The sequence below is a fragment of the Dipodomys spectabilis genome, unplaced genomic scaffold (genome assembly GCF_019054845.1).
Source record: "Dipodomys spectabilis isolate Male_0828 unplaced genomic scaffold, ASM1905484v1 ptg000227l, whole genome shotgun sequence".
Classification (NCBI taxonomy): Eukaryota; Metazoa; Chordata; class Mammalia; order Rodentia; family Heteromyidae; genus Dipodomys; species Dipodomys spectabilis.
The window spans coordinates 1,392,038-1,413,554 of record NW_024870904.1 but is presented as its reverse complement, the minus strand read 5'-3'; the positions used below and the strand labels follow the sequence as shown (position 1 = coordinate 1,413,554).

Here is a 21,517-nt window from a genome sequence, read left to right as displayed (position 1 = left end):
TAGCAGGTCTATGTGATCATCAACATACATCATTGCTGTTTCCAAATCATAAAACATATCACAATCATTTTATCTACTTCCACCTGAATATCAAGGGTACCATAAACATTTCAAACTAAAGTATTAACATTCTTTTCTGTATATATGGTTTCTACAAGGATCACAGGAGAAGCAGTAGCACTAGCAATAAGAGTCTGGGTAGCAATCATGTGGGCAACCAATATTCCCCAAAATCGGCAGCAATGGCTAAGTGTCCCCTGAACCTCAATTGCAAACCGACACCCAAACTTATTATACCATGGTTCTATCAACTGAACATGCAATGTAAGTTAAGGGGATTGCATAGTAAGCTAGGATTACTCATGCAGTTAGTGAGAACATAATTGTTCCTGCAAGAGGCATGAAACAACACCCCACCCTTGAAAACCATACCCAGCCCAAGTACTAGCATGTATGGATACATAACACAAGCTTGCACAGTAAATGATACAAAACCATGAAACAGGACAGGTCTCTGAAACAGAGGTATGGGATGGTCAGAGGCATTAGTTCAAATAGGCCTCATGGCAGCAGTCAGGCTCAAGTTGTCAGGGTGAGCTTGTCCACACAAACTGACAAACATGGGAGCCAGCAAGGTACCACTGATCACATCACTCCTCTGAGACCAGTCCTACCTTACATACTGGGAGACTCCTACCAGCAGACCAGTGGACAAGATGTGAAATCCACAGGCCCTCCAGGTGATGGATCATCACAACCATGGGAATCGCTGGGCATAGTGGAACCCAAGAGGGATGCACCACATCTCCTGCCAAAGGAACTCTACAAGTGTTATGCATATGCTCCATCTTTTTCCATTGATTCACCTTTTCCTCCAGAGGAAGTCAGAACCATAATCTGTCCCTGAATACCTTACCATACTTGTACCTTCTACCTCCGGATCTGCAATAGTCAATAACTGTGATCAATGAAGTAAAGGATATATTATTTTTATAATAATGAGACTTACGTCTGTGAGCAATGAACAATTCAAAAATAATGTAGGAAGTAAATTCTATTTATACTGTACAATAAACATAAAACTTAGAAATGAATGTCTGAAAAATGTAACCAAGAACAATGACAACTATGGGACACAGCTAATCTAGGAAGCACCCATTTTTACCTGATCCGTATGTCCTTGCCTCTCAGGAACTTACTTTTAACTTTTACAGAAATAATTATTTTTCCTTCATATTTTATAAGTGCTCCAGTGTTGCCATCTATACATTCAAATGTGCCTCATGATCTCCATTTTCATGAGGAATAGGTCAGGTCCTCTAAAAGAGGGATGGAAAACCCTTACCCTGGAGGACTGAATATCAGGCATGAAAATTTCCTACACAATCCTTCCAAATCATGATGTGGGGAAAGGATCATCAACAATCACAACAAACCCTTAAGAGACAAGCTTAGGATGTCTGATATGAGGAAGGGAGGCAAAAGATTTATTCCACAGTGTAATGGATACAGTCTGAGAAGACAAGTCTGAGGTCCCCTAGATATGTGGGTTAGACTTGCTGACAGGAACTTTTAGGTTCAGAGAAGAGGTAGAAAATCAAAACAAAATAGGATATGCAAAACAGAAAAGTAAAAACAGACTGGTTTGGAGCAAGTAATGAAGCTTCACATGAACCTGGACCTGCCCTGAACTCTACCTCCTCCCACATTCATCCTGATCTACCTAGACAACCATTATTTTTTTGAACAGTCTTGGAGGAGGAGTACCATTTTCTAAGACACCCCTGGAAGGACACTTTTCACTAGTCCCCTGAAGCAATTAATAAAAGAAAGGCAAGTACAGCACAGCAAATGCTCACAGACAGTGCTCAAGCTCTGAGCTCAAGCCACAGGACCAACAACAAAACGAGGGAAAAAAAACTTTTCAAGGAAAGGCAAATTTCAGACACAAATAACCAAAAACTCCTTAAAATTTCATAGATGGAATTTGGGAATGTCTTGGAAAGTCATGAGTAGATTTTGAGAACTGTATTTAATTCAAATTTAATTGAGAACTGTATTTAATTCAAAGATTATAAAGTATATCTGTCTTTAAATTCTGTTTTTTTTTATTCCATATATATATAATAATATATATATATAATATGTATATATTAGAGCAGGGAAAAATGATGCCAGAATCAATCAGTTTATTGTCTGCAAGTACTTTTTTTTTTTTTGATCAATCTTGTGGCTTGAACCCAGCCTGAGCACTGTCTCTGCGTTTTTCAGCTCAAAGTGAGCTCTCTACCACTTGAGCCACAAGGCAACTTCCATTGTTTTGGTAGTTACTTGGAGATAAGGCTTATGAACTTTCCTGCCCAGGCTGGTTTTGAACTGGGATCCTCATATCTCAGCTTCCTGAGACCTAGGATTACAGGCATGAGCCATTGGCACCCAGCTGCAAATACCTTTGTAAAGTGAGAGGGGAGATATTCAAAACTTTAAGGAAAAACAGAGACATAATTTACATTCAGCAGAACATACTTTTTGAACAAAAACAAATATAAAAACTACGTAGTTTCATAACCTCAAATATATTAAAAGAACTAAGAATTATAAAGCCCAATTATGCAATGCTCCTAATGTTTTAAATTGGTCTCACAATATTTCTCTTGGTAAACTGAATTTTCGAGAAGAAACTCACCTAAGTTTCTGCAGCTGGGAGAGAAAGGTCCCCATGCATCCTTGTGCACTTAGGACCAAGTGCCTTGTGCCAGTCAAAACCCTGTAACAAGCCCACTTCCTCTAGGTGAATTGTGCATTGCATTCTGGGAATTGTAGTTTCTATTGGGGCATAGATACTTTGAAAGTGTGTGTGGGGAGGGGGAGGGGATGGGGTGTGGAGGATGGAAGAGGCACCAGTCCCTCCTTGCCCACTGTTGGTGTTTTTATTTTGCAAATTCAGGTTACTTTGCTTTTCCCTTGCTGCTGGAAGTGCTCTGAAGTACAGCTTTGCACTCCATAGTCAGCTATGGTTCCAGAATCTTTGTTCATTTTCATCAGCAAGAAAGAATGAAAGGATCTCTAGTGAGATTCTTTTATTTCTCACTTTGTTTGACATTCCATTTTATGAACCAAAGGGCACCAAGATTGAAGAAAAGAAAAAAAAAAAATTTAGTTTCAGGTACATGTTTCTAAAAATGCTAAAGATGTAGCCAGGCGCGGGTGGCTCACACCTGTAATCCAAGCTACGCAGGAGGTGAGAGCTGAGGATCAGGGTTCAGAGCCAGCCCCAGCAGGAAAGTCTGTGAGAGTCTTTTATCCAATAAACCACTAGAAAAATGGAAGTGGCGTTGTGGCTCAAGCTGTTGAGCGCTCACCTTGAGCTGAAGAGCACAGGGACAGCACCCAAGCCCAGAGTTCAAGCCCCACAACGGACAAAAAAAAAAAAAAAAACAAAAACAACTAAAGATGGCTTGGAGATTTAGCAGATTATAAAATCTGACATTCCAAGTTAAGTGCAGATATGCTTGTTTGTTTCTACATTTTCTAGTGTGAGAGAAAGTTGTCCCACTAGTTATGTGATTCAGTAACACCTAGGAGATGACTTCTCATGGAGAGTGAAGGATGGCTAGCAACTGCTCAGACATCACATCCTCATATGTAATATTAAACTATCCTAATGAAATTTTACTGGATTTGCTGAAATAGTGTGGTCAAACATAACTTCAAAATTCTACAGGACTGAGTTAGCTTTAAGTACTTCAATTAATCTCTGTAAATACTCTTGGACTGCTTTGTGGTCTTTGTTTTACTTGAAACTTAGGCTGAGTTTGATGGTATTTATAGAAATCTCTGTTTTTCTCTATGGTGCTCTCATAGGAGTTCTCTTACCTATTTTCCCAATTCATTCTATTTTTCATGTTTACTAGCTTCCTTTCTTTCTTTTGCATTATATTTATTTATTGTGAAAATACCATACAGAGAGGTTACAATTACATGGGCAAGATAGTGAGTACATTTCTTATCAAGCATTGTTGCCTTCCACTTTGTTTCCCTTTACCATACCTTCTTTCTTTTTTATTTTTCAGTTGTAGGTCTGGAACTCTGGGCCTAGGCGCTATACTTAATCTCTGCAGGTCAAGGCTAGTACACTACCACTGGTGCCACATCGCCACTTCCAGTTTTCTAGTGGTTAATTGGAGATAAGCGTCTCACAGATGGTCCTGCCTGGGCTGGCTTTGAACCTCTATGCTCAGATCTCAGCCTCCTGAGTAGCTAGGATTGTAGGCATGAGCCACCACCATGTGGCTTCACTAGCTTTATTTCTCTCTTTCTTCTCTCATTGTCTATTTCTCTCTGTGTCTCTTTTTCTCTTTCATCCTCTCAGCTTCTCTTTCCTCCATTTTTCTCCTAATTTTACTTTTCTTCAAATGGTTTATCTGGGAAGTAGATTTTCTTACTGATCAGTTTTCTTTTGGTGACGAAGCTCTTAAAATTGACATTTTTCTCACGCATTATACAGGAAAATTGTTGCTAAACATAAAATAATTTGAGGTTCCAGATTCTATTATCTTTCTCTGGTTTAACCTCACTTGATGTGGTTCCTGCAGTTTTCCTTTTTCTTCTTGCTCTGCTTGCATATTTGCATTCACTGATATTATAAGATAGAAGCTGGTTGTGAAAATAAACAATATAGTGTCTATGGTGTCTTTTATTTAGCTTATTTTACTTAAAGTTCATCCCTGCCATAAAATGTAGTAAAGTTTGCTTCCAGTGAACACATTTATTGTTTCACATGCTTTGATGTTTTGCTTATTGTGAGTAGATGTTGAGAAGTGATTCTCCAAGCATGTATTGTACTCCCTGCTTAACTGCTGTTGCACACAAGTATAGAAATGCTGGACCATATTGCTATATAATTCTATATTTAGTTCTTTTTAGGACTCTTCGTACCATCTTTGATAGTTTGTTTGGTTGGTTGGTTGATCAAGGGGCTTGAACTCCAGGCCTGAGCGTAGACCCTCAGCTCTTTAGCTCAAGGCTAGCCCTCTACCACTGGAGCTACCTGATTTTCTGGTGGTTTTATTGGAGATAAGAATTTCACGGATTTTCCTGCCAATACTGGCTTTGAATCGTGATCCTCAAATCTCAGCCACCTGAGTAGCTATGATTACAGGTGTGAGCCACGGGCGACTAGCTACATCTTTGATAGTATTATATACCCAAGAGAAATGCACCAAGGTTCACATTCTTTTCACATCTTTCCTAGCTTTTTTTAGACTTTGAGAGTATTTTTGTTGTTTTTATTTAAAACTATATCCATACTAGCAGGTATAAAATAGTTATTTTATCAGAATTTTGATTTGAATTTTTCTCATGACTACTGATTTTAAACTCCTTTTATATTTTAATGTACTACATGTGTATGTCCTTTTTGGAAAAGTCTCTTCAATCTTTTTCCCATTTTAAAATTAGATTTTTTTGGTGTAGGTGTTTCTAGAAGGATTATCCTTATATTTTCTAATTCATATTGGTTAAAAATCCATTTACAGATATATGCAAATACTTCTCTCATACCATGCTTTTTTTCCTTTATTGGTAGTGTTTTTCAACATACAAGGTTTTTGTTTGTATTTATTAGTCATTTATTTATTTATTTACTTACTTATGTACGTATTTATATACTGTAGGACATGGGGCTTGAACTTTGGGACTGAATGTTGTCCCTCAGCTCTTAAATTCAAGACTAGCACTCTACCACTTTGGCCACAGCACTACTTCTGGTTTTCTGGTGATTCACTGCAAGGAAGAGTATCACGGCTATAGCTGCCCAGGCTGACTTTGAGACCCGATCTTCAGATCTCACCTTCTTCAGTACCTAAGATTACAGGTGTGATCCACCAGAGACTCACATTGTTTGTTTGTTTCTTTGTTTTTTCCATGATGTACTTTTGGAGTTCTACTTATGGGTTACTGTCAAATCTTGCTTTCTTATTTTTTTTTCCTCTGTCTTGGGTCCTGAACTGTGGGCATGGGTGCTTTCACTCAGCTTTTCAGCTCAAGGAGAGTACATTACAAACTGAAGCAAAAGAACACTTCCAACATTTTTGCTTATGTGGTGCTGAGGATTCAAACACAGGGCCTCATGCATGCTAAGCAAGCACTCTACCACTGAACAATCTTCCCAGACCAGTTACTGTCAAATCTGATGCCATGAAGTATTCCTCCCCTTCTCTCTTCTTTGCTTTTCCCTTTCCCTCTGTTCCCCTCCTCTCCACCACTCTCTTCTTCCTTCTTTTCCCTAACTTTTTGCTTCCCTTCCCCACCTTCTCCACTCATCTTCTTTTCCCTTTATATCTGAGATGAAGATGTGCTAGTATCACTACAGTTAGGTTTCTAATTTAGAAACACATGTAATACACATACTTCATGGTTTTCTTGAGCTACTATTGGAGCTTGAACTGCAGGTCTCACAGTCAGTCAACTTCCTCACTCACTGTTGGCACGATCACTTGAGCCATACCTCTAACCTGTTCATGAGCTGCTTAGTTTGAGTTGTCTATCCAGGCTGGCTTCCAGACCTCAGTTTCCTCCTTACTAGCTAGGCTAAAATGACAGTCTTGAGCGAGAAGTACTTGCCTTGATTTTCCTTACCTCAACATTTAACATTAACAATTAATTGGATACTACAATGAAACAGTTCATTGTTACTGGTTTATGTAGAATTAATGTACAACCTAAAATGAAAAGTTTATCTTTCAAATTAAGTGTTGTATTGTGTTTCTAACAATTGTAACTGTTCTAACTGTGGTAGATTTTCTTCACTAAGCAAATCGTTTATGCTGGAGGGATTGTTTTATAATTAATGTAATTTAACTTTGTTATGGAGGTGATGTATAGAGAGATATAATGTCATGAGTCAGGTAAAAAATACCCTTCCTTTCATACAGTGTCTTCCATGCCTTCACTCTCTCCCAATCTCTCCCTCCTATCTCTACTCTTGAGTTGTATATTTCACTTTCATCTCCCTATTTCCCTCACGTTCTATGGCTCTGCCACACCCACCAGAAGATATACACGTGAAAACACCATACATAACTGAAAGCAATTGTTTTCATTTCACAAGTGAAATAAGAAAGTAGCTCCCTTTAATATCGAATAAATCACAATGATAGCATACATATATTTTTTACATATCCAGTCTAGTTTCCTTCTGTTTGTTTTACTGTTAGATTATTAGAAACATATTGTTGGATTTTATTGTATAACATACATTTATTTGTCATACTGACTTCTAGACAATTTGTCTTCAGGTCTATTCTCAGTGTGTTTGTCATGGTAAATATAAGAGCATAGTGCTTTATAAACAGCATTTAGTAAAGATAATGCCATCCATATGTGTGTTTCTAGTGACTGTTTGTCTAGTTATTCAGTCATTGAGTATTACTTTTCCAATCATAATGATAGATTAAAGAAATTATCATTCTTTGGCCTTTTAATCATGCTTTGTATCATGCTTTTAATCATGCTTTTAATCATGCTTTGTAGACTTTGCTTTTCAGTATAGAAGTTTTGTTATACATATTTATAATTTGCCTGTTATTATCAATGCTCTGTATCTGTGGTAACACAATTTGTGCTGAGGTTCTTTTCCTTTCATATTATCAGTACTTGTATTTTTCAGAATTGATTGTTTCTTATGGTATGTTTATATTGATTTACTTTTATTTCTTGATAATTAATGTACGTCTCTTTGGCTTATTGAGTTTTTTGAGTACGTTTTCTTCTGTTCAAATCAGACAGTACCTGATATATTTACTATTTTTATATTACAATATTAACATGGTTTGATTTTAGTGATTACTTTGCTATTTATTGTGTTTGTCTCATCTGATATATTTGCGTTCATGTAACCTGCACACATCCTTCTATACAGTGCAAATCACCTCTAATATAATCTCCAGGGAATCTTCTGGTTTTTTGTTTTGTTTTTTTTGCTGGTCGTGTGGCCTGAACTCATGGCCTGGGTGCTGTCCCCCATCTCTTCAGCTCCAGGCTAGCACTCTACCACTTGAGTCACAGTGCCACTTCCGGCTTTTTCTGCTTATGTGGTGCTGAGGAATCAAAACCAGGGCCTCATGCATGCAAGGCAAGCACTCTACCACTGAGCCACCTTCCCAGCCCTGCCAGGGAATCTTCTATACATTGTAAATCACTTGTGATAGCTATTACAATTTAAATCCTACTAAATAATTGTTACAATGCATTGTTCATAGGATAATGCCAGTTTTTTCAAAGACTGCATGATTACCATAGGTACCATACTTTTTCAAGTATTTTGGTTCTATCGTTTGTTGAGTCTGTGCAACAAACAAGTATGTAAGGCCTAATATATTCCTTTAAAAATGCTACTGTAGTGGCTGGAAAGATGGCTCAGTGGAGAGTGCTTGTCTTGCATGCATGAGGCCCTGGGTTAGGTTGCTCAGCACTACATAAACAGAAGAAGCTGGAAGTGGTGCTGTGGGTCCAGTAGTAGAGCAGTAGCCTTGAGCTGAAGAGCTGAGGGACAGAGCCCAGGCCCAGAGATCAAGCCGTGTGAATGATGAAAAGAAAAAACATACCACAAATAACATAGTGCATCTAATAATATTTAAAGGTGCTGGACACAAGTGCTGCATGGTGGTAAACCTGAGACCTGAGGATTGAGATTTCATCCAGCCCTTTCAGAAAAGTCAATGAAACTCTTATCTACAATTAATCACCTAAAAATCCAGGAGTAGAAATTGACAGGTGGCTCAAGTAATAGATCCTTAAGATAACATGGTCAGGGAGAGCACCCAGACAATGAGGTCAATACCTAATATTAGTATGTTTTACTGTGATATATGGAAATAAATGCTACTTTTAAAAAGTGGGTAGAATTGTGCAAAAATGCATATTGTTCAAAAAGTAATGAAATCAATCGAGTAATCAATCGAGTAATGCAATCAATACCTGGCTAATGGAACTTTGACATACATATATACGTATATACACACATATGTATATATACCTATGTATGTGTATGCATATATGTATATGCACCTACGTATATACACACATAGGTATATATAGACATATATATGTATGTATGAATACATACATATGTATATATATATCACCTTCACAATAATTTTTTAAGAATGCAAAAATAACAGAAACATAGAATAAGTTCTCCTATGGATGTAGGTAGCATTTGGAGCAGGGAGGGTAAGCAGACACGGTATAGGAGGTGAATATGGTTTTAAAAAGTGTGTATGTGTGTTTGTGTGTGTGTCTGTGTGTCTGTGTATGTGTGGTGTGTTTGCTGACATTGGGTTTTTTGTTTTCATTTGCTCATTTGTTGTTGTTTGACATTCCTGGGGCTTGAACTTAAGGTGTGAGAACAGTTCCTGAATTTCATTATGCTGAAGGCTACCACTCTACCCCTTGAGCTACAACACCAGTGATTCTATGGGTGTTTGGTAGTTGTTGTTTATTAGGTACTGAGAAATCAAACCCTGTGCTACATGCATGCTAGGCAAGCACTTTATCACTAAGCCCCAACCACACTGTTTTAAGAAAGGAGGCAGGGCTGGGAGTGTGGCTCAGTGGTAGAGTGCTTGCCTTGCATACATGAGGCACTGGGTTCCATTCCTCAGCACCACATCAGCAGAAAATTCATTGTGACTTATCACCAATTAAATGCCAGAAAACTAGAAGTGACAGTCTGGCTGGAAGTGGTGGAATGGTAGCCATTAGGAAAAGATAAGGGAATATGCCAGGCCCTCCCTGAGTTTAAACCTCACAACCAACAATTAAAAGAAAAAAGAAACAACCATGAACAAATAAAAACCTAAATACTTGCTCATTTCCTTTGTTCTCCTATTTTTTATACTTCATATCATTCCATTTTCTACTTTCTTCCTTTCACTTTGGGTGACTGAACCTTGGGACTTGCACATGGAAGGTGGATACTACATACCAGCCTATTCTTTCTTCTTTTAACATAAAATGTCTGCTTATAGGACAAGCAAGGTAGTGAAGTGGTACAGGGCTTGCATCCCATGAATGAGGAGCTGGGTTCTACTCCTCAGGTCCACACGCACAGAAAAACCTGGAAGTGGTGGTGTGGCTCAAGTGGTAGAATGCTACACTTTAGCAAAAGCAGCTCAGGGACAGCACCTGGCCTCTGAGGTCAAGCCTAAGGACCAGCAAAACAAAATGTCTACTCATTTAGGCAATGCTTCCCCTGCAATTTAAAAGACAAACTTATAAGTGACTTTAATTCACTTTCAATACTACTGTCCTCCTTTCCAGTGAGTGCAGGGGCCGCACACAGAAGAGACTGTATGGCTCTGCTGTCACTTGTAAACTAGCTGTTGTACAACAGTAAGCATCAACACATACATTTCTGGTCTTATTATTTTGAACACAATGGGCTTTGTCAAGGTAGGTAAAAATAAGTGAAGGAAAACTTTCCTTTTCATTTATTGGTTGTGATTGTAAAGGATCTATCTTGGTGAGGACTTAAATCTGACACTCCTGTCATTTGAGTTCTCTCTGAACTACTTTTCCATTTGTTTTCTTCTTAGGACACACACACGCACACACACACACACACACAAATATCCTGAAGAATTTTAACTAGTTCATCAGATAATAGTTTTACTAACAATTCTTCTTGTCCAAAGCAATTGTATCATCTACATAAGACAAGACAATTACATTAGGCCACTGGCTTAACTTGACTAACAGGTCCCTGTGTCAACAGTCAGCCCTCCTGAAACCTGGGCACACCATGTCCCATGCCAGATGTGCCATGTGGTGATGGTGGTGTACTGATGGGTAGCACAGGACCTGCTCTGGACTCCTCACTCCTGTCCCAAGAGGCTTGCCAGGCTTGCATATTGCATGAAGACTTTGGCGCTGTGCTCCTCTCCTTGGCTGGCTCTTCACCAATCTTTTCTTTCCTGTACCTTCCATTTTGAGTTCTGGTCTAGACTATGAGCCCAGCCAACTTCCAATATACCTGATGAAGTCTCCACATCAAACTTTTGGTAACAAATATTTAAGTTAGAATGCACTTATAAAGATTTGGCTTGGTTTTGCTCAGACCTCATGGACAAGTGAAGAAAAGATGGTTAGCTGTGGATGCCCCAGGTAATGATCTTCTCAAAGTACTGACAACTCTATAACAGGGACTTCATAGAAGGATGTTTCTGATCCAGAAACCTGAATGAAAAAAATTTAAAAGAACCTCACAATTTATTTAGGAAACAGAAAAGAGAGGTTAGGGTAAGATGTTTCTCAAAGGAGCAGGAAAAATGTACACTTAATACTATGTTAATTATGGGAGGAAAAATGACCTTGAGGTGGACAACAATAAAGATATAAGTGCTCAAGGTAATGGAAGGAGGCCTTGGGTGGGACCTGAGGTTCTAGTGAAAATCCTATGATAGCCTTGTTCAGTACCCACTGTGCTCAGTATCCCAGCTTCTGTCCTGGGATACTCAGTTACTCTGAGATGCATCATTCCAGGTTAACCTCAGGAAGAAACAAGGATTCACCTAACATCTTGCTCTCTCATTGGGATCAAGATTGCTTGGGAACTGGAGGTTTTTGGTTAAATACTTAGATCTCTGGGGACCAGACTCTTCAGGGTCATGACTGGGTCATATGAACTGCCACTGCTGATGATATCACAACGTTCTGTAACATAGATGTGACTATGTTTGTATACTTTATCCAGTAGCATTCAATGAATGGCTATTGGAAATAATCTAATTTAGAGCTGAAATCTTTGAACAAAGGAGAATTCTTCTAAAGCCTAACTTTGGATATTGCTACAGGATGAACCTTGTGGTAGGACCGTTGACATTCTGAAAAACTATATAACTTAACCCACTCTTAGTGATTAGGTCTAGGGTGGATATGTACCCAAGTCGTGGTTCACCACTTCTCTTCTCAGGACATAGGAGCTTTTAGAATGAGCTGAAATTAAACATCCTGTCATCCACCCCTGGGAGTGGCCTTGAAATAAAGTGCTATCCATAAGGGAAGAACAACAAAATTGCTTCTACACATCTAGACAGAACAGACTGAAAAGAGTATTTCTCCTACATCTGCGTGCACACAGTAGAAGACCATTGTCTTCCCATTCAAATATATTGGTATTCTGGGATCTTAAATGATCACTATTGACTTCTTCTTTACTTATGATACTGATTCAAGTATACTGAAATATTTGGCCACATTTTATATGTTGAGATCTCTCTTGGAATGTCTAATTCCATACCTTACAGATGTGGTCCACATTGTCCTACATAGTAACTTGAACCTCTGCAAGGACCTATGAACTAGTCAGAAATATAAAGGTATATGCATGTGCATTCACATGACAAAAGATACCAAACTATTTGTGACAATTTATCATTAACCAGGCTTATAAGATATTTCAATATCAACTTCAATCGAGGGACAATGACTATACCCTATGGAGTATTTTAGGTTTCTATAGGAATGGAAACTTTCCTGCACGAAGGCCAAAGAAGCCATTTTTACAAAATATCTTCCCTCGCCTTGGAGTTCATTCTACTCTGGGCTTGGGTACACTTCCTGAGATTTTTTAATAAAGGAACAAATGTGATGACAGTCTATCAACATGATTCACAGCACTACTTGTGGGAAATTTGGTGATAATTGGTGATAACACTCCCAGAGCATTTCCTACCTCGTTGGCCTTTCAATTGTGATTTTAAACCTCCTACTCTTCAGCAACTAAGAATTCTGATGTGAAGCACCAGTGCCCTGTTCGATCAGGAGATCTTAATTACTTGATCCAAGCAGGACTCATAGTTTCCACAGAATAGGATATAAAATTCATAACATCATATAGTCATATGCAAAGGTCCTTATGCAATCTCAGTAAAGGAATGTTTACCTATCATTCTGTAAACCACATCCAAATTCTTCCACTAAACATTTGGAAGAATGCATTGTTTGCACAGATCATATTAGTGGTCCTCAGGTTGAATTCAGGGGCAAAAATTTGTGAGGCTTCCTTAACTTTTTATACCAGATGCCCTTTTGTAATACTGATTTTTCAACTTAGGGTCTTGCTTCTTTGTCTGGGCATTTCAACACAATAATTTTAAAATTACATATCACAAGTAGGACACAAGATAGGCACATATGACCAGATCCATCCTTTGATTGGCTAAGATATTATTTTCATGAAGCTTTTGCATGGGATGGCCGACAAATACCACCTTTCTAATTTCAGCTTCCTGAGTAACTAAGATTCCACACATGAGGGAGTGTAATTGCTCATTTTTAATTGCTGGTTTTAAATTAAAACAAGGAAAGGGTACTTTACCAATTCAGTGAGCAGCAAGTCCCTTAAATTTTGAGCTCAAGCAAAAGTGTTGGCCAAATGATAATAACAAAAATAATAAAATCAAAAATAAAATGTTATCATCAGGGCTACTTTGAATGAATGTGGTATGTTGGTTCATGAGTTTTAATTACAGCTATATGACAGGCCTAGGTAGAAGGGACTCTGGTCCATGAAGCATCCTTTATCAGAAAGCATCCAGTTTGTAAAAATGGGAGAATGAGCTATATCCAAATGGTTGGTGTTTGTGTATGTGTGTGTTTATGTGGTACAAATAGGAAGGCCAAGGACCTCCTAATTCCCCTATTTTTTTTCTTTACTAGGCCTCAGTAGATAAGAAGGGTGAACAGTGTGAGGGAAGGCGTTAAGCTAGCAACCTAGCTAAATGTGAAATCCACTGTCCTTATCCTGTAAATGGAACCCTAGCTAGGATTTAAGTATTCTCTTTGAAAAATTAAAATAAATACTGAAATTGTTGAAGGCACAGGAAGCCTGAAGTGAAGCACTGAATGAAACCTCTTATTCCCAGAGAGAGATTTCTTCAGAACAGCCCACAGGGCTCATGTTTGATTCCTAGCTTTTATGGAATCCAAGATGAGAGAATCTCCCTTGAAGCCAGCTCTGGCTGGCTTCAACTCAGTGCCTGAGTTGAAGACCTCATATTGGCAAAAAACAAAAAACATTTCTTCATGAAAGTGTGAAAGTAGAGCTCTTCATGTAACCAAACAGCTCTGGACATATCTGGAATAACTGGCTTATATAGGATCTGGAGTCTTGGTCTTGGTTTACTAATTAAGCACTGTCTGATGTTAACAGACATTTTTTCTAAATGCCTCCAGGATGTCTTTAATTAAATAACCATACAGTGGCATCTATCTTGGCCCTAGAAATTCTAAATTTAGGCCAACCTTTGTGTTTCTTTAAAAGAAGACAGTATATTTGTTGGAAGCCACATTTTGGAAGATGGAATACTGCAGTGTTTATTACACAGCTAGCAGTCTGCAAGCAGCCTGTTGTAACAATGACTTGCAGTCCACAAATACACTTAGGCAGCTTGGAAACAGGACAGAAAGGAAAAGAAAAAGAATAAAATAAACACCCAGAAACCAATCAGCACCAAGAGAGTGCTGAATTGGGACACTATGATGACCAGAGAGAAGCCAGGAGACAGGACACAGGACATGATCACAGAGACATGTACCAAGGCATCTAGTGCCACTGCTGATCCTGCCTAAATAGGGCCTAAGCAGGAGGCAGTCCACAGGAAATTCCAGTCTCAGGCACTGGACTAAGAGATTGAGTAACATATCAACCAAATTCTCACCCCTGCTTCCAGGGAACCAGTCACACCCATCAGTTGGGTGGCAAGTGATGGATGGGGGCATTTCCTTCCCCCTGCATGAAGACAAGATGCCAGACCCCACCATCCACCATGTGGCCAATAGGGCACCAGCCACACCTGACCTCCTTACTTAATATTACTGAATTATTAATTCAATTTATAAAATGTTACAGCCTCCTTATCATTTTATAAACAGTAGAAGAATTTCCTGTTTGTAAAAGCCATTTTTCTTGAGTCCCACGTCTGAAACAATAATTTTCACATTCACTAAAATTTAAACATTTTTTTTTTTTTTTTGGTCCAGTCATGGGGCCTGAACTCTGGGCCTGAGCGCTGTCCCTCAGCTCTTCAGCTCAAGGCTACAGCCCTACCACTTGAGCCACAGTGCCACTTCCGGCTTTTTTTTTTTTTTTTTTTTTTGCTTATGTGGTGCTGAGGAATGCAGCCCAGGGCCTCAGGCATGCAAGGCAAGCGCTCTAGTACTGAGCCAACTTCCCAGCCCCTAAACATTCTTCTTTTGAATAGTTCACTTCTTCCTTCTTCCTCATTCTTTCCCTTCCTTATTCCCTCTCTCACATCACTCCTTCCTGCCTTCCTTCCTGCCTTCTTTCCTTCCTTCTTTCCATTGTTCCTTCCTTCCTACTTCCTCTCAGGGCCTAGAAGTGATGCCGTAGCTCAAGTGGCAGATGGTTTTATTGTTTTGTTAACTTCAAATTTTGTGAGAGATTGGTCAATATCTTTGTGTGCTCGATTATTTCCCCTGATGTCCTATCCACTTTGGCCCTCTATGAGATAACACAGGTGCTACACATCATCCACACTGGTGTTTTGTAATAGCTTGCTCAGCAGAACAACTAAATGGGCTAAGAGTGAATCAATCACAAGTTGCTCATCACTAGTGATTAATTAAAGAAAAGAGCAAGCACTGAAGACACTTTGGGGTTCTCCTCAAGGCAAAATGCACAGATTCTAGTCTTTAATATTCCATCATATTTTTTAAATATACATTTTATTGTAAAGATAGTGTACAGATTGGTTATATCATTATATGAGTTAGGTCATGAATACATTTCCTATTGAGCATTGTTACCCCTCCGATAAAGACTTTACTATTATGTATGTACTCCAATAAGGACTAAAATCTTCCATTATATCTTCCATTCAAAAACTGAACTGGAATAAGTAAGTCATTTGTACTATAAGGCATGGATCACACATACAGAGGGAGACTTAAGGGAGCAGTAGAAAAATGGTTGTTCTCATGTTCTTGCCTCCTATCATAACAGTCTACTCATCTATCATTCCCATAAGCATGTTGGAGATGATCTGAATCCAGTTCCAAAGGGCTAGAACTCATATTACTAAGAAAAGTTTATCAAATTACCCAGACACACCATTCCTTAGTATAAAAGACACAAGTTTATAATTTCAATCTCTGAATTACTTTTCCAGACTGGTTGTTTCTACATGCTTTGGATAATATTGAAGGACACCATACCCACTCAACATAGTGATAAATGTTGGCTCAAAGAGAGCTGAATAGTGAAGAATAGTTTTCCATCACATCTAACTTACCTCTGCCATGAAGAATTTCTCTGTATAATTTACAGAGGTTTTCTGACAAAGATTTTCCTACATTGGGTTTCTTTCCAGGGTGAATATTTTAATAATTGCTGAAGGTTGTCTTCTAGTTAAAGACTTCCTCTCATGTTTATATTTACAGAAATTCTGTCATGTGTCCAGGTCTCAGATACCTGTACAGATGTGACTTCTGGCAAAATGTTTTCTATACTCATAATTTCTCTCCTGTGTATGATCTCACATATGCTGAGGACTGATTTCTGATTGAAAGTCATTTCACATATGTTCTAAGTTTCTTTTCTCCTATGTGAGTCAGTTCTCTGATAAACACTGAGGTATTCCTGTCAGGTCAAAGGATTTCCACATTTGTAATATTTTTAAGATTTGTCCGCTGTGTGTTCTATGAACTTGGATCCATAAATACTTGGCAAAGGACTTTCCACATTTGATATATTTGCATTTTCTCATCTGTGTCTGTTCTCTGATGTAAACTGGGTTATGACTTTTTCTAGAAAACCTTTCCATTTTTCCTACATATGATTTTTCTCCTCTTTGTTATCATAAGGTCTCTATCCTGTATTGGTTCTGTATTGCAATTTCAATTTACTTACAGATCAAAGACTTCCCCATTTGGTACAATCCTAAGTTATTTCATTTGTGTGAATCAACTTATGTGTGTTAAGCTGTGACCTCCAGGTCTTTTCACACTGGTTGCATTCATAAGGTTTCTCTCCTTGTGTTCTGTGATGGATGTTAAGGTGTTCCTTCCAGGTGAAAGAATTTCCATGCCTGCTACATACATAACATTTCTCTCTGGTGGGTTTTTTTCTGATGGACAGAAAGGTGTAAGTTCTGGTCAAAAGACTTTCCACATAGCTTACATTCATAAAATTTCTCTCCTGTGTGTGCTCTCTGGTGGACTGTAAGGTGTAGCTTCTGGCTGAAAATCTTTCCACACATATGACATTCATAAGTTTTCTTTCCTGTGTGTTTTCTGATGGACAGTGAGGCTTGACTTCCAGGGGAAAGCCTTTCCACACATGTTACATTCATAAGGTTTCTCTCTTGTGTGTGTTGTCTGGTGGCCAGTAAGGTATGACTTCTTGGTGAAAGACTTTCCACACATGTTACATCCATAAGGTTTCTTTCCTGTGTGTGTTCTCTGGTGGCTACTAAGATATGCCTTGCAGGTGAAAGACTTTCCACAAATGGTACATTCAAAAGGATTCTCTTTTGTGTGTGTTCTCTGGTGAACTGTAAGCTTTGATTTCTGGATGAAAGACCTTCCACACACATTACATTCATAAGGTTTCTTTCCTGTGTGTGTTATCTGATGGACAGTGAGGGTTGAATTCCAGGTGAAGGACTTTCCACAAAAGTTACATTCATAAATTTTCTCTCCTGTGTGTGTTCTCTGGTGGCTAGTAAGATATTCCTTGCAGGCGAAAGACTTTCCGCAAATGTTACAATCAAAAAGTTTCTCTTTTGTGTGTGTTCTCTGGTGGCTAGTAAGCTGTGATTTCTGGGTGAAACACTTTCTACACAGGTTACATTCATAAGGTCTCTCTCCTGTGTGTGTTCTCTGGTGGAGAGTAAGCTTTGATTTCTTGGTGAAAGACTTTCCACACACGTTACATTCATAAGGTTTCTCTCCTGTGTGTGTTCTCTGGTGGAGAGTAAGGTATGCCATCTTGGTGAAAGACTTTCCACACACATTACATTCATAAGGTTTCTCTCCTGTGTGTGTTCTCTGGTGGCTAGTCAGATACGCCTTGCAGGAGAAAGACTTTCCACAAACGTTACATTCAAAAGGTTTCTCTTTTGTATGTGTTCTCTGGTGAACAGTAAGCTTTGATTTCTGGATGAAAGACTTTCCACACACGTTACATTCAAAAGGTTTCTTTCCTATATGTATTATCTGATGGACAGTGAGAGTTGACTTCCGGGTGAAGGACTTTCCACACAAGTTACATTCATAAATTTTCTCTCCTGTGTGTATTCTCTGGTGTCTAGTAAGATATGCCTTGCATGTGAAAGATTTTCCACAAATGTTACATTCAAAAGGTTTCTCTTTTGTGTGTGTTCTCTGGTGGACAGTAAGCTTTGATTTCTGGGTGAAAGACTTTCGACACATGTTACATTCATAAGGTTTCTCTCCTGTGTGTGTTCTCTGAGGGACAATAGGGTATGTCTTCTCAGTGAAAGACTTTTCACACTCTTTACATTCTTCAACTACAGAAGACACATGAGGACTATATGCAGCACACATCTTACCAGGTTCACTGAAAACACCCATGTGCTGACACCCAGTGACCTTTTCTATCCTCATCCCTAAGGAGTTCCCATTATTCTTAATCAGTTCTGACTTCTGTATGGAGCTCAAATGAAAACTTCTTATAAGTCTCACTTTTTCCTCCCCTGGGTTACTATTCATGACTGCTACTTCAGAGAGATATTTATTGTGACTTTCCTGACAGGTGCTAATCACATCCTCCATTTCTGGGACATCTAAAATGAATAATAGAAAAATAAACAAAAACATAAATGAGATCCATAAATTCCTTAATGTAAAGATATTTCCTCACTTTCTGTTACTATATTTTCAAATATCAAAGCATTGCTTTATGCAGAATATATACTTTTCTTTGCAATGTAGTAATTATGAAAGTAGTACTGACATTTCACAATGCAAAATAATGTTTTCGGAATTTCAGATTTTTCTTTTTTTCTCAAGGAAATATTTACTCAAATAATTCATCTCCATACTCTTAATGCTTCCATTCTGAATCTCCCTCTATGCCCAGCACCACTGATAAGAAATTGTCCCAATCAGAGAATAGCAGCCCTAGCATACTCCTATTTTCCTCCTACCTGCATAATACTAGTTTAAAAGAAAATGAGATCTCCTTTCTACATTTCTTATTGTCTTTTTCTCTTTATGAAAGACTTCTCTACAGAAAAAGGGAATTGCTAACATTAACTACACTGGCACACCAAACTCAGTTTGTCTCCAGGAGAATTCTGGATTGAAAATTCCTTGAGACAAAGGATCACCTAGTTCTCTGCCACACATGATTCAGGGGAACTAGGAATACTATTGCTCTGTACAGCTCAAGATAAACAGACCAACTGGGCTCTGGACCCACCATGACCATTGTAGATGCTTTAACTGACCTGTGAAATTCTTGTCTGAGGCTTCTCTTATCCATGGTTCTGCACCTTGCTCCAGCTTCACAATCAATTCAGGTTTAGGAACACAGTGCCCTGTGGATAAGAAATAGTGGAGAACTATTGCTCTTGCTGGGTCATCATTAATGTAAGGTCGCAGACATCCTGTTCACAAGGTTGCTCCTAAATCTGGTTTCTCAATTGTTTGTGTGGGGGGTGGTTGAGTTTTGGGGCCTGAACTCTGGGCCTGGGAGCTCTCTCTCAGCTCTTAAGCACAAGGCTAGCACTCTATCACTTGAGCCACAATGCCAATTCCAGCTTTTTCCCCCTGCTTATTTGGTGCTTAGAAATCGAACACAGGGTCTCAAGCACACAAGGCAATCGCTCTACCCCTGAGCCATCTTCCAGGCCCATGGTTTCTCTATTCTTAATAGCTCCATGGTGGAGTTTCCCTCAGCTTTGAGTTTATTGTGTCCATTGTGTGGCTTGAACTCAGCTCTTTTGCTCAAAGCTAGCATTCTACTAGTTTGAGTCTTGGCTACATTTCTAGTTTTGGAATGATTAATTGGAGATAAGAGTCTCATGGTCATTTTTCTATAGTTGCTGGCTTAAAACCAAAATTTTCAGATTTCAGCATCCAGAGTATCTAGGATTCCAAGCTTGATGTACTAAACTCTGTGTCAAGTTTGGCTTACAAATACACACTTTCAACTACTGGTTTCCAGTTCATACTGTCAGGAGTAATGTATATTCTATCTAGACTCTACATCTACCTATAATAATAACCCCAAGGCTGGGAAGTCAGTCGCCTGTGAGTGGAGCATATTTTAGAACTTTTGTCCAACTACTGATTAGAATCCTTAAAGAATGAGAAAAAAATTAGCTCTTGAGTTACATATAATGAAGTTGAAGTTTCCCTTAAAAAGAAATGACACTTCCCTTGGAGTGGAAACTTTTTCTTTTTCTTTTTGACATGCAATGGTCCAAAGGCTTACACTTGTAACCCTTTATTGAGGAGGTAAGATCAGAAGAGGCAGGCTTGAAACCAACCTGGGCACGGAAACCCAGAATATACCCCAAAACAAAAGCCAAAATGGAGTTGTGGCTCATGCAGTAGTGGGAAACGCAAACAACACCAAGCTCCCAGACCTGAATTTGGCTGGCTTTTATACTAGCAGTTTTTTAGCTGGGAATGGACTGGAATCTTATACCTAAATAACATAAACAGTCAAATGTCTACCAAAATAAAAGCACTTGATCGTCCAAGAAAAAGTGACCTTTGCTCACCCAAGGACATTAGGTTGCTATAGGTCTCCAGCATTACATCTCTGTGAAGGGTCCGCTGACCAGTATCCAGATCCTGCCACTCTTTCCATGTGAAGTACACAGCCACATCATCAAATGATATCAGCTTCTGTAATGGCACATTTCCATCAAGAAATTAAACCTGGGTCATGAGAATTCCAATCTGCAATTTCATTATGCTGCAGGTATGCTTTTGTCTTACATAAAATGTTTGCAGCTTGCTGTGTTATCTATTCACTGGGAAAATTAAATAGCAAATTAGAAATATTTGACAATATATAAACCTGGTCATTAAAATACACAGATTGGGGCTGGGAAGGTGGCTCAGTGGTAGAGTGCTTGCCTTGCATGCATGAGGCCCTGGGTTTGATTTCTCAGAACCACATAAGCAAAAAGAAAAAAGCTGGAAGTGGTGCTGTGGCTGAAGTGGTAGAGCACTAGCCTTGAGCTGAAGAGTTGAGGGACAGCGCCCAGGCCCAGAGCTCAGGCCTCACAACCAACTAAAACAATAATTAAATAAGTAAAATAAAATAAAATACACAGATTGGCAGGGCACTGGTGGCTTATCCTCCTAGCTATTGAGGAGGCTGAGGTCTGAGGATCTAGGTTCAAGGCTAGCCCAGGCAGGAAAGTCCATGAGACACTTATCTCCAATAAACCACCAGAAAACAGAAAGTAGCACTGTCACTCAAGTGGTAGAGCACTCACCTTGACCTGAAGAG

General features: G+C 38.9%; 1 protein-coding gene across 1 annotated transcript; it reads right to left on the bottom strand.

Moving 5' to 3' along the window:
* Window positions 1-17,150: 17,150 nt before the first annotated feature.
* LOC122123289 (zinc finger protein 33B-like) lies at window positions 17,151-19,199 on the bottom strand (the record flags this gene model as incomplete). Its single annotated transcript, XM_042697649.1, is given in 3 exon segments — window positions 17,151-17,319; window positions 17,321-18,474; window positions 19,194-19,199. Coding segments are annotated over 3 exon segments (1,329 nt in total), but the record flags the coding sequence as incomplete, so codon positions are not given.
* Window positions 19,200-21,517: the final 2,318 nt, after the last annotated feature.